Below are 12,936 nucleotides of genomic sequence, written 5' to 3' on the forward strand. Positions count from 1 at the left end.
GTATTGGTTGTATCGATTGATTGAAATGTTGGGTTTGTTTATGCAGGCAATAAAGACTTCTAATTATATCAAATGAATATCCACTCTCAACTTATTGTTAGGGCAACTTTGAAATGTCAAAATCGTGTCCAATATGTAATGAAGGCATCAATAATTAAAGGTTTCATCCCAATCCCTAACCAAGTCATGTTATTGCCTAAATCTGACCAGGAAGTAACAAAAATGTTTTAGTAAAATGTTGCTCTGTAAATTTTACTGTGTGCTGGATATTTTACCCAGACTGCCTGAGGACGCCTCTTTGGTTTACTTCTCTCGGTTCAAAGATATGGATCTTGTGACAAGAGGTTGTCTTGTAATTTTTTTTTATATCAAGAGGTCACAAATCAATGGAAGGCAAGCGCCACTTGGCAGGAACAGACAGATACCCTGACTCACACTTATCCGACGTCCAGTCTCTTTTTGTTTGCTGATCTCCACATAAAGAGACACATAACAACACAAATACACACCCGCATACAGATGAGCACCGCTCTCACCTGTAAATCTTGTATCTGGTAGAAAATCCCTGTTGGAACCTCTCTTTGAACTCAGTGTACTCCGGACATCTGTGAAAAGGTCCCTTCTCTGACAGCAGCCAGTCCAGCTGCCCTCTGCTCTGCCTCGTGTTGAATCCCCATGCCGAGGAGCTGGAGGGGGATGAGGAGGATGAGGAGGATGATGAAGATGACGAAGACAAGGGGGACGACAGGGAACTGTGAAGTGCCTTCCCGCTGTTTCCCCCAGCACCCACTTGTTCAGCTTCGGTGAGCAATGGCAGCCATATCAACACCCAAGGCAACCATAGGAGCATCAATGAGGATGCTGACCATCTAGCAAGGCTGGTGGAGCCATGGGAGCACCTCTCTTTTCTCATTGGCCAAGGAGTTGCCATGGTCCCGGTGGTGATGTACTAGGGCACCGGGGACAGGCATTTCTTCGTCACCTCCCGCTGGCCTAAATGAGACAGAAACATTTAGCTTTAACTTCATAATAACAGTGCAGACACACATTTCATTGTAGAATACAATTTTAATTCAAAGCTAGCTTGCTGTCACCGATTGAGACTGCTGTCCACATGTTGTTATTTTGAAGGCAGGATATAGTCTACCAAAGTGGTATTTAGCCAGTTAACGTCAATCACAGCAGCATGTGTCTTCATTGAATCTTAGCGTGAGCACTAGTGTTCAAATGTTTGATTTAGTCTTGATTATTATCATTAAATCAAGCACAATGTTTAAATGGAGAAATCAGAGAAGCACTGACTTTGCTCGTCGAAAGTTCTCTTTAAATCATTAATAGAAAAAACATTTTTTGCAATCCAGGTTGCATTTCATTTGAAATTTGGAAAAGAGTAGCCTACGTGTTCAAAATCTCTTTTTTTAACTGGGTTGAGATCTGATGAGTGAGATAGCATATAGCATATTCTTACACATAATTTTTTCATACTAATTAAGCCATTCAGTATAGATTCCGGTTGTGTCATCTTCAGAAAGACTATCCCCAAAAGCAAAAAAATCCTTCATCGTTGACCTTTTGCTGTGACTATTTTCTTTTATGGGGACAAACCATGACAGGAATAAGCCCCTCAAGGCATAACTGAGTCACTGGATCCTCACAATGTAGGGGTCAACAATTCAGGTTATTTCTCTAAGTTGTCAGTTGTCAGGTGACAAATCTGACTGCATAGGTCTCCTGGGGATACAAGCACTACTTCTGTCTGGAGGCCAATTGTACATCTAAACCCCAGCAGAAAAAGCATCCAAATCAGGTTTACAAAAGCAGATGTGTGCATGCAGTCCCTGAGGTTATTTCTACTGCTGAATTTTGTGAAACCTCTCTAGGTTCACAGAGCAACGATGCAATGCAATGCAATGTTAGTGCAACATCAACATTGCAAATCAATAATGCCATACACATGTGTCTAAATGTGCTATCAGTAACTGAGTCATGGCAGCGTGGAAGAAGTGGTCCAAATCATGGCTACATTTCTGAAAGAAGATAAAAGCACAACTTTTGTCTGCTTAATAAATATTTCACCAGCAACACGTTAAATTATTTTTCTATGCAACTTGGGATTCAGTTACAGAATTTCCATGTATTTGATGCTCGTCATATACAGTACAAGTGCCACTGCTACTGCTTGCCAGTGGAGCAGATCATCCCCAACCGACAGTACGCCACAATAACGTCAGCACTACATTTAGCACATTTTGCCATGACTAAGAAAGCCTTCTGCCTCTAGTTTCCTCAATTTTAAATGTTGACTGCTAGACTGTTGCCACAGCTACCATTAGCTTCCAAGCCTCTGACAGTTTAGCGAAACTTATTCACACTCGCTTCACAGGCAGAGAAAGGTGTGAGCAAGAAAAGGCTAAACAAATATCACCCTGCTGTCACAAAATTAGTTTGAAAGGTTTGCACCCTCTCTCAACAACAAAAGATCCACATTTTTTAGGATGTAAAATTAGACAATTCTTTATAGTCTTGTATAACAATAAAATGTTGAAAGAAAAAAGTGTTCTGAAATGGAAAATTGTAAAGATTTTCAATGTACAACTGCTGGACAAAGACAAGCTAAAATATCTGTAAAGTAGTAAGAGGACATCGCTGTCAAATAGTGGTTGAGCCCTGAAAAGGCTGAATATGGAATGACTTTATAAAAAGTTCTTGAAGGACTGAATGTTATCTGGAGTAGCACTTGTAACACACTGAGTGGCGAGGATTTTTTTGAGCTTGCAGCACTGTGACATGCTCGACAGCTTTCAGCCTCTTGAAGATTTTTGTGTTTGGACAAGCATGTCATCTCACGCCTTCACACAAATCAGTAGGTGTTAGCAGCACGAGCCACACCACAGTGTGTGTGTGAATTTTCAATATCAAACATCAAACTTCACTTCCTAATGTTGCTTTCATTAGACAGCCCAGACCAACACAGTTCACTGCATGAACACTATTTCTGAAGAGACACTTTAAAAAGACTTCACAAGAGTCTTTCAGAAATGCTGAGGCTTGCTCTTCATTTCAATGTTAATGACTAGGAAGATTGCAGGGAGGAGTCATCTGGGACAAATCAGCATTCCAAAACAGATATGTAAATAGCAGAGAAGATGCTTTAAGTGGATTGGGATCCCAAGTATTCCCAGTGTATCGCACAAATAAATTAGAGAATTAATTTCAGGTGGATAAATGCAAGCCAAGACATGAAAAAACAATACTCAGGGTGCCGTATTTTTAATTTTCACCCACTGCGCCAAGAGATTGCTGTAGCTTGAAAAGGCAATTAGCAAAGTTATCTGTCAAACAAATATATGAATGCCTAAAAATGAATTTAAAAAAAGCAGGATGAAAAAACTTGATGAATAGGATGTTGATGCTGTTTCGTGTGCTGTCCTGCCCAAAGGAAAACTTTTGCTTATATAATTATTTTCACAAACTTAACTAATCTCAGAGACGATTGATTCAACGCAGTCTTACAAAAGTGTTGAAATACCATGATAAACCTGTATCTAATAACTCGACCCCTAGGGACACGAATTTGTCCTTTTCTTTCCATGTGTGTTGACGCAAAAATAACTCCACAGGAAAATATGCTCAGCAGCATTTCTTTAAATCGTCACAAATAGAACTCAAGCAAAAACAATCCCATTTGAAGATGGGTGGTGTGGTGGTGGACTCACACATGACTAACAAGCTGGATCTTAATTTCATGTTGATCCCCTGGAACACAGGAGCAAAGAACTTTCTAGACTTAGCTATGTCACTTGTAAAAAAAAGTATGTGAATAGTTACCAATTAAGAGACTACTCTTACTCTTTTTTTGTGCACATTCTCCAACCCAAAACCATATACATTTGATTGGCAGATATTGAAAAAAGATGGGATATATTGACATATTATCACTGAATATTTGTGAGAGACTACATGTTGTTTGTCTATTACTGCTGCCTACTTACAAAAAAAATCCCATTTCTTTTGAGAAAAATGTAGCTTCTAAGCTAATAATATTCAACTTTGAAGACAGTAATATTCTAGACTGACAGAGCGCTATATTTTTTGATGAATGAAATTAATCCTTTCAAAATACAATTCGCCTTTTAATTTTGCATGCAGTGCAAGTGTCACAGTTAGGATTGGGGCTTATTGTGCATGTAAACATGATGTCCCGATTTCTAAAACCTGGTGTGGAGTGTTAGAAATTAAATGCTGGTAAATAGTAAAAACACTTTGTAATTTAGACAAGAGGAAGCGTTAATGTGCTGAGCCATTCAAGTGAGTAATAGTCACGTTTCAGAAGTCAAGTCAAAGATCAAATTAATTTGTACAAGTACAGCAAAATGAGGTTAACCATTTCAAAATGGTCTTTTTGTGGGTGGGAATATTCCAGGTGCCTGAGCAAATACCACTCTGTAATTATTTATACAAGTATTGTCATGGATGCAAGGATATGAGGAAATGGATTTGTCTTTGTTTGGAGTAACGTTCATATCCCAAAAATGATCAAAGCAGATAAAGCTTTGCAAAAGATTTTGCAAAACTTTAGGAAAGAGGTGTACCATAAAGATGTATGTGTTGGACAACTTTTTATCGAGCAAAAGGAATATCATGACCTTCTACCATATAAATAATTTTGAAGGCACTGAATCATACTGAGGGTAAATGATAGGTGTATCATACAAGTAGAACTTTGATACCAGAATGTCCATCAAGTTAAAGAGCTTTTAATATATACCCTGGTTGTCTCATTACTATAAGCCCTGCCTTTCCTACTGCCGCGAAGCTCATTCACTGTTTGAAATGGTGACATCCGTGATTCCCTGTTAATTGATTAATTTGCTGTGATCAATTTGATTGATAAAAAATGTGCAGTTTCATTGTAAGTTAAATTCTTCTCTGGATTCGGTGTAATCCCCTGCTAAGCCACCAGGGAAAGCCTCTAACTGTGTTGAGATAAAGTTAGAGGTGTGTTTGCCTGTAAGTGTCAAAAGAGATGGAAAACAAGCACCACTCCTTGTGGTCCAAATAAGAAAAAAGGTCTCCTGCCTGGATCTGGTCAAAAATATCAATCCTGTATATAAACTCTGTACAAGGAAATTTAAAATATTCTGGTTGCTATGCAGTTTAGGTAGCAAACTGAGGCTAATGCTAAGCTAAGACCGCAAAATTCTAAGACAGGTTGGGAGCTGAGTGTTCGATAGTACAGTGGCCGCTAATACTGCTGTCAAAGGAACAGGACTACATGCATACAGATGAAACTGAGAGTATCAGTGGACTTTTACAGTCATGCTACTACTGATAAATTTTCTTGGACAGACCACCATGAAGACATAAACTCTATTAGTGGTGTTTTCTATGAAGTAGTTTATACATATGTCGGACAAAATATTGACTTAAAAAATGTTTTTCCACTTGTAGAAGCAATAAAATTTGCCCTTCAGATAAATTTCTGTTACTTCTAAGGCCTGCTTCTTAAGATAAACATTCATCACAACTGCCAGGCTTCTGTCTCCTGCGAGACTCCACTGCTAATTATAAAATGCATAAAACATGCTGCGAATGCCAGCGAGACAATAGAGGGAAATAGTGAATTTTTAGCCTTGACATTTAATGTTCGCCTTGCATTATTCACACACCCTTTGCCTATTTACCCTCCTCTCTGACCAAATCTGGGAGAGCAGGAGGTAAGGTAAGAAGGCATGGTCATCTCAAATACATATTGGACTGGAGGAGTAGAGAGCGGGTGAACAAGCAGGGTGTGAGGGCATCTAGGTGGAATCGAAAAATCGACTGTGTGTCACACTTAAATAACATCTCAGACACGACAGAGTAAAGGAGAGCTGAGACTCATGTTTATTGGATTTTTTTTTTCTGCAGCACCTTCATGGGGCTTAGCAGGCAAACAGTTGTTGCGTGTTTGCACAAGACGGTAGGCAAAAGGGAAAAGAGGGAAATGAGAAACATAGAGAAAGCGGTAAAGAGAAGTGGGGAGAAAACAAAGACATACACATTGACAAGAGGAATGTTTCTCTGGGGAGAAGAACACACTGGAACTTTCTCCTTAAGGTTCCCACCCGCCGCTGACTGAGAGAGCTAAATGCTGAGGTAAAAACAGTTTAACCTCCTGACTGGGAGGGCAGATAATTATGTGTCTCTCTCCCAGCTTCTGTTTTTTTTGTTTTTCTTTTAAGGAGTCAAGCAAATTTACAACCTCCATTTTTTCGTGCAGCAGAGAGCAGCAGCAGAATTCATCAGCTCACTATCTGCAATTACCACAGCTGAGCATCCCTTATTGGATCTGGCGCACATATGTGTTTCATGCTTTGACTGTAGATGCATATGTGTGTGTCGGTGCAGATTCTACATTTCTTCCTCTGTGTGTATGTTCATATGATGCCAAGCACCTGGGCTGGGCGGTTGGCAGACATTAAAGCTGGTGGAGGTCCATCAGCATTAGAGGCCAGCTGTATTCCTCAACCCCACCAGCTCGGTACTAACCTTTCACCATTTATGCGAGTCAGCAGCAATGGCCAACCAGCTGCACACCTGCTCCTGCTGGCCCTTGTTAATTCAGACTTGCTCACTACACAATGAGGCTGAGCTTGAGTGTGGGGTAGAGAGAGCTGGATGAGCACAAGCGGAAGAGAACTGATGCTAACAAAACAGGAGGACAGTCAAAGAAATACAGACCGGGAGGTTTAAAGAGAACAGCAGAAGGAAATAAACATTTACAAAAAAAGACAAAAGAAGAAAAAAAAGAAAGCCCGGACAGTGTGGAGCTCACAACTACATTTTGATGGGGGCTCAGTTTGAAAGTGAATATAAATGCTGGCTGATGCTTTCAGAGTAAATGCCAGGATTCTTTGCTTGGACAGCTACCAGGCTGTCAATGATTATACAGTGAGAAATATAGCTGTATGAAGTATATTTCATTCCGTTAAATGTTGTCAATGCCGAGCTATCACCTGAAAAACTTGGAAGAGTTTTGCAGAATTCAGGCTACGTTTGAAACCTGACATTCTGCTTTCTCATTGGCTCACCTCTACAGAGACCAGGGTCAAGCCTTTGAAAAGAACACATTACCAAACATCCTGGTCCTTTTTCCATTTTCCCACTGATCACTGATAAGTTGTCCTAACTTTTTAAATCTCAATAACTTCTAAATAATGATTTACAGTAGGATGGACAGCACCCAACTAAAACAAACATTGTTGCATTGTTCTAGATGGAGTGGGCCAAAAAAAGGTCCAAAACAGATACAATTGTTAAGATTATTATTTCTAAGAAAGATGACCTTTTAAATAAATCTCAAATAATCTTATTTGTAATTTTATGACATCAGTGAGGATGTATGGATATAAATAGGACCAAACACAACATTTTTACATCTTTAACATCCTTGATTGAAATTTCACAGCTATACCTGTGCAATGCTTGTGATATATATATATATATATATAGTTTCGACAATATTAAATCTATTCACATAAAAAGACTGAGCTAAACTTCGTAGGAACCAAACTAATTAGACATGAGACTGTATACCTCACTGTTGGCCATGATGTGTTTTTCAGCTTTCACCAAAAGAGAGCTATAGCAGGATGCTTACAAAAATAAATAAATGTAATTAAAATAGCTGTGGTCAGTAACACTAGTCAGTTTGAGGGGATAATTTAACTCTTAATAATCTGAAATCCACTTGAAAAGATTGGATGAAACAGGAAATCCATGCAAATCTTGCCACTCACTGAATTCAAACAGAGGTCCACTGGGCTGTACAGAACAGCACCAGCATCTATTGTACAGACTTCAGCAATCTGTCAACATTGCTTTGAACCACGCCAATTGATTTTTGCAAAGGAGCATGTTGACAAATCCAAAACAGGGAGGAAAAAATGACACAACTGAAGCAGGGATAGGTTGATAATCATGCTCGAACTAACTCCTACATGTTGCCGTCAATAATTTATGAGGCATTTTCAAAAAAACTCGCAGAGGATTAGAAAGTCTGGGCTCCACCCAGTGAGCTCCTTAAGAAACAACTCCTTAAAAAGAAGTGTGACCCGCAGTTAAAAAGTGTGACTGGATTAATCAAGTTGGAACAATAATAAAAAAAAAAGGCATCAAAGTGCATCTGATTAAAAGGAGTGTAAGAGAAAGATGTAATTGGTTTTTTCTCAGCCGAACAGCGCCTACAGGCTGAGTCTTGAACAAGCAGGTGGTAGGAGCCCCCTCATACTCGATGCACAACATGTACTCAGACTCGTGCACTGATTACTAAGAAGCAGGCTCGGCAACAATGTCTGAGCGCCACATAACGGCGATAATGTCCTGAGACACTCTCTGATGGCTTTTGGTTTGGAACTAGAAGCCCTACAAATTATATGCTGTGTTGGCTTCCTGTGTGTGTGTGCTCATATTTCAGTGCAGTTCATATTACATCTTTTCTACGTTTGTGTGTGTGCGTGCATGCACGCGTGTATAAATACCTTATCAGTGTGTTTTCTGGCCAATTTCCAGCTAGACAATCAAACACCCATATGGTCAATTAAGGCCCATCAATACCTTCGTTAACATCTTTACTAGCTGATAATTAAGAAAACAGCAGACTGTCTGCACCATGTTCTGCTGAAAGACCTTTTAGCCTTGCTCACAAACAAAACTCAGAAAAAGTTGCTTTAGATCACACAGTGCTTGAAGTGCTTGTTCTTGCTTGTTTTAAACAGTATGGCAACCCACGGCAGGATTAACCTGGACCCCAGGGCAAAGACTTGTAGTTGAGTGCCACTGACACTCCCTGTCGATATTAGCTGCATGATTTCCCTTGGTTCTTACTGAAACAAATAGTCCATTCATCAATTAGACAGAACATTTAATAGCACTAAATTTGACATCTAGGGGTGGCAAAGTTATGCTGCGGTTAACACTGTGGCACCCACTGGATTAGAACCTGCTGGTCACTGTGGAGTTTAAATATTGCCTGCATGGTTTTTACCGCAGTGCTCTGGTTTCCTCCCACAGTATATTGTCAGGTTAGTTGGTAGCTCTAAATTGCTGCGTTAAGGAGAAATTATGATGTGATGTGTGACATCAGCAGGTCATTATGTTATTATGGCTCTCCTACCAGGAGTGTGGTTTTTTACCAAATTGTGTTGATAGAGCAAATTAGTCGCAATGACATTGAGCCTATAAGAGGGATCGATCCCGATTGCATGTGTTTGAACTGCAGATGAGATTAAGCTAAGTATTTGTGAATAAAATTGCCAGTTGCGTATTTTCAGTTGGGTGTGTGGTTGTTCAAGTGCTCAGGCTAGGTACCTCATGATCTTTCACTGGGTATAACATGCTTCAAGGGTATGTGTCTAAATTTACATTTGCATGGCAGCACAGAGACAGCAGAGACTGGCTCACCCCGACCCCTAATAGCCACTGCTGTGAACAGAGCTATAAGAACATAGTTGAAAATGGACCTGTTTTACTGTATCCTTGTCACAGAAATCTCATTATCACCTTAGGAATTTATATCAGCTTGTAAAAAAAAGGCTTTTCACATCTACTTTTTAAAAAACAACAACAACAACAAAACATTTGGCCTTGCACATGGCATGAGGTAATTGGATGTTTTAAGATGTCCAGTCTTTGTCATTGAAATAATTGTTACCAGCTACTCAAATTAGACTTGGCCTTGCTTGAGGTTTCTTGTCGCTTGATACGAAGGAAAGAATTAAAGGAATTCATTAAAATCTCTCCACAAAATGAAGAAAGTAGAACTGATTTAAATTTTAATCAAATCGTATTCACCCACATGACATACCAAATTCCCGCATACATTAAATTTGGGGCTTTGGGACCTCTGGACATCCCGTTTTTATGAGGAACAATGGCTTTTTTAAGAAAATATATAATCATTTATAATACTGAAGTTATTTTTTTTATTTTTCCTGTAAACTCAAATGTGAAAAGATACCCCAACTACTTAGGTTTACCAGTATTTGCATACGTACGGAGTTTTACTGTTCAGCTTCAGTCCCATCAGTCAAATTCATAGTAGTCCTGCTGTAGGTCATATGCCAGCATCATTAGAATGTATTGATTAGGGTAACGTGACAAAAACACCCAGAATAGAAGCTCTTTGACCTGCAGCGCTCACGCATCCTCTCTCTCCATATTCAAACAATAATGTTATGGATATATTTGTCATGGATATATGTGGGTAGGTGAACATAATCAGTCAAAGAAATAAACAAATTTCAACTTGTCACTGAAATGTTTGAAAAGTTAGTTAACACCACTGTAAACCACATATGTCTTTACCTTGTGAAATTTGGTCATTTCTAAACGTAATAATATGAGTGTAAAAAGAAAGTATACAAAAAAAGATGCTCCTCCTCTACTGTTCGCAATCAAAAGCAGCTACGTTTTCATTTTAGAGAATTAGGACTGTGCCTGCATGCACAGTCCTAAGTACAAGGGAAATGCCTTGAGGCCTCTTTAAACAGACTCGGCTATTAAATACACACAAAGTAGGTAAGATTCTCTGATGCTTCTTTCCTGCAAAACCTTTGGGGGGCTGTGGGCTGTCACCCCTGGTATCCTAGGGTCTTTGCTCCAAGGTCGTGGGGAGTCTGTCTAGGGCCTTCCTCCGCTGTCATTTGGGTGGGCACATGGTTGTCAATGCGGTGAGCTTCCTGGGTTCCATGCTCTGTGGGGGCAGCTGGTTTCCCAGGTTTTGGGGCCCTTTCTGCGTGCTTCTACTCACTGGAGGGGGACGCTGTGGCAAAATTCATGTAAGACCTATGGCATGTATTTTGTTTGCGTTCACAAACTCACTCAAACACTCACTCACTCACACACTCACATGCTTATCATTTAGTTGCTGTGTTGTCTTGTGGTTTTAATCATTAGTATCCACAGTTATCCACATGTTTTCATTTTCTTGCTGCTGGTGTTGTTTTCTTTATTTGTCTTCCTGTAGGTGGCTCCTGATGGTTCTCCGCCTTGTTTTTCCCACAGAGGCCGTAGGTTGTTTTCTGTGAAGTTTCTCTACAGATTTAACAGCTGGTTGTCTGGTTTTGCTTTGATTTTACTCATACATTTGCTGTTGTTCTTGTTATTGTTTTCTTTCTTTTGAATCTTTCTCTCCTTTCTCTTCTCCCCCCTTTTCCCCTTGTAAGGTTCGGCACTAATTTATAATTCTAACACTAAATAAATTTATAAAAAAATAGTACGTAAACATTAAAGGGAGCTTTATATCCATAAAGTTGTCACCTTCACTACATCATTTCCTTGTCTATTAGCTATAGATTTAAATGGCTAGAGCTATTTAAAAAAAAAATCAAATCAAGCTCTTCATGGGTTTTACCACTGCTTTTCCATCTCAGTAACCCATCATTTCTTCCGTTCGTTTCCCTTTCACAACACTTTCCTTCCTTCTTCATTAGCTCTGCTCCCCCCCAAACCATTTACCCCCTCTCTTCCTCCTTTTCTCCATCTATGGTGCTGATAATTACACAAGCTGCTCACTTCTGAGTCAAGCTGCCCCATAAAGTCCATATATGCATAGTGCAACATTGCCTTATTAGTTGCTAGCTAGTTTAATCCCTTTCAAATAGGTCCACACAGAGTCAGCTGGGCTTCCGTTGGTATTCTGCCAGCAGCAGCAGAAAGCAAATTCTGGTAATTGAAAGGACCCGGGAGAGATGGGGAACTCAAATTACAACCTAACACACAGCAATATAGGCAAACCTGAGGTTAAGTTTGAAACATACATGAAAGTCGCTTATACCAGCATATCCCTGTACATGAATAATCTGCTTTCCTCGTAACGGTAATGATCCAGAGGGGTCACTCAAGAGACATGTCAGAGAAATGTTCAGGCATAGAGGGGAAATTTCATGAAGAAAAAGATAACAAGAGCCATATGAGATTGTGACATGGATAATATTCTAAGTTCTCAAAATTTAGTAAAAAGAATATTTCAAGGCATAGTTTGAATATATTCCTTAAGCTGCACTGTTTCCTCAAAGGAATACTGAGCAGTTAGGTATCCAAGAATCCTGACACGACTCATTCACCATCCTCACCATCTAATGAAAAAGTGATGATGTGTAAAATTCACTATAGATGCCATTCACTCGAAACTCTATGACTGTTTTTAAAGTTTTGAATAATTTCAGATGGAGAAAATTCTTCACTTCATGAGTAGCTGTTAACTTAGCTTGACCATTAGAGTTCCTTTCTGTCTCTCTTTGATTGCTATTTACTCCAAATGAAACACGGACTACTCATGAGTAATTCCCACAACACCACTTAAAAAAAAATGTCCCTGCAATATTGCCATACTGTTTTCAAACAATTTACTTCACAAATCAGTCAAAATGAACATGATGACTGCTCCACTGTAGTGAAGAAAAAATATTGTGGAAATTGGTGCTGACTTTTTGTCTTTGTGATGTAATTTGGAGTTTGCACAGTAATGATTAGGAGTTGGTTTTATGATACTACCCCTCCATCACCTGTCCAGATGTTGACTTCTTGTTTTCGACTTAATTGAAGCTCTGTACCAAACTGTAGCTTTGGTGCAAATGTCTTAAAGTTGGCTAAGGGAGAGAAAATAAGGGTAAACTTTTTCAAAGTAAACAAACTGACAGCGGAAAAATAATATGGCAGAATTCAAATGTCGTGACAAACATGGCCGTATCATAACTGCTAATTACTGAATCACCCCGAGCTGATGCTAAATATACTCTGTGCTGTTGGAGACCCGGAGATCTCAAACAATATTAACAAGCTCCAAGCAGAATCTTTCACGCTGAATAACATCTTTACATATACAAACAGTTGGCAGATAATTGAGCAAGCACTGAGCCCCATGTGGGCCATCATGCTTACCAGTCAGACCAC

The 12,936-nt window shown here is 39.4% G+C and overlaps 1 protein-coding gene across 1 annotated transcript in view; it reads right to left on the reverse strand.

The window, feature by feature from the left end:
• Nucleotides 1–12,936, reverse strand: part of brinp2 (bone morphogenetic protein/retinoic acid inducible neural-specific 2) — a 204,892-nt gene that overhangs the window by 111,159 nt on the left and 80,797 nt on the right. Inside the window, exon 2 of the mRNA XM_072364312.1 lies at nt 537–993. Coding sequence (XP_072220413.1) covers nt 537–931 — 395 coding nt within the window. The 5' untranslated portion in view covers nt 932–993. The remainder of the gene's footprint in view (nt 1–536; nt 994–12,936) is intronic.

This window comes from Leuresthes tenuis, unplaced genomic scaffold, assembly GCF_036924035.1.
Source record: "Leuresthes tenuis unplaced genomic scaffold, fLeuTen1.0.hap1 SCAF_14, whole genome shotgun sequence".
Taxonomy (NCBI): Eukaryota; Metazoa; Chordata; class Actinopteri; order Atheriniformes; family Atherinopsidae; genus Leuresthes; species Leuresthes tenuis.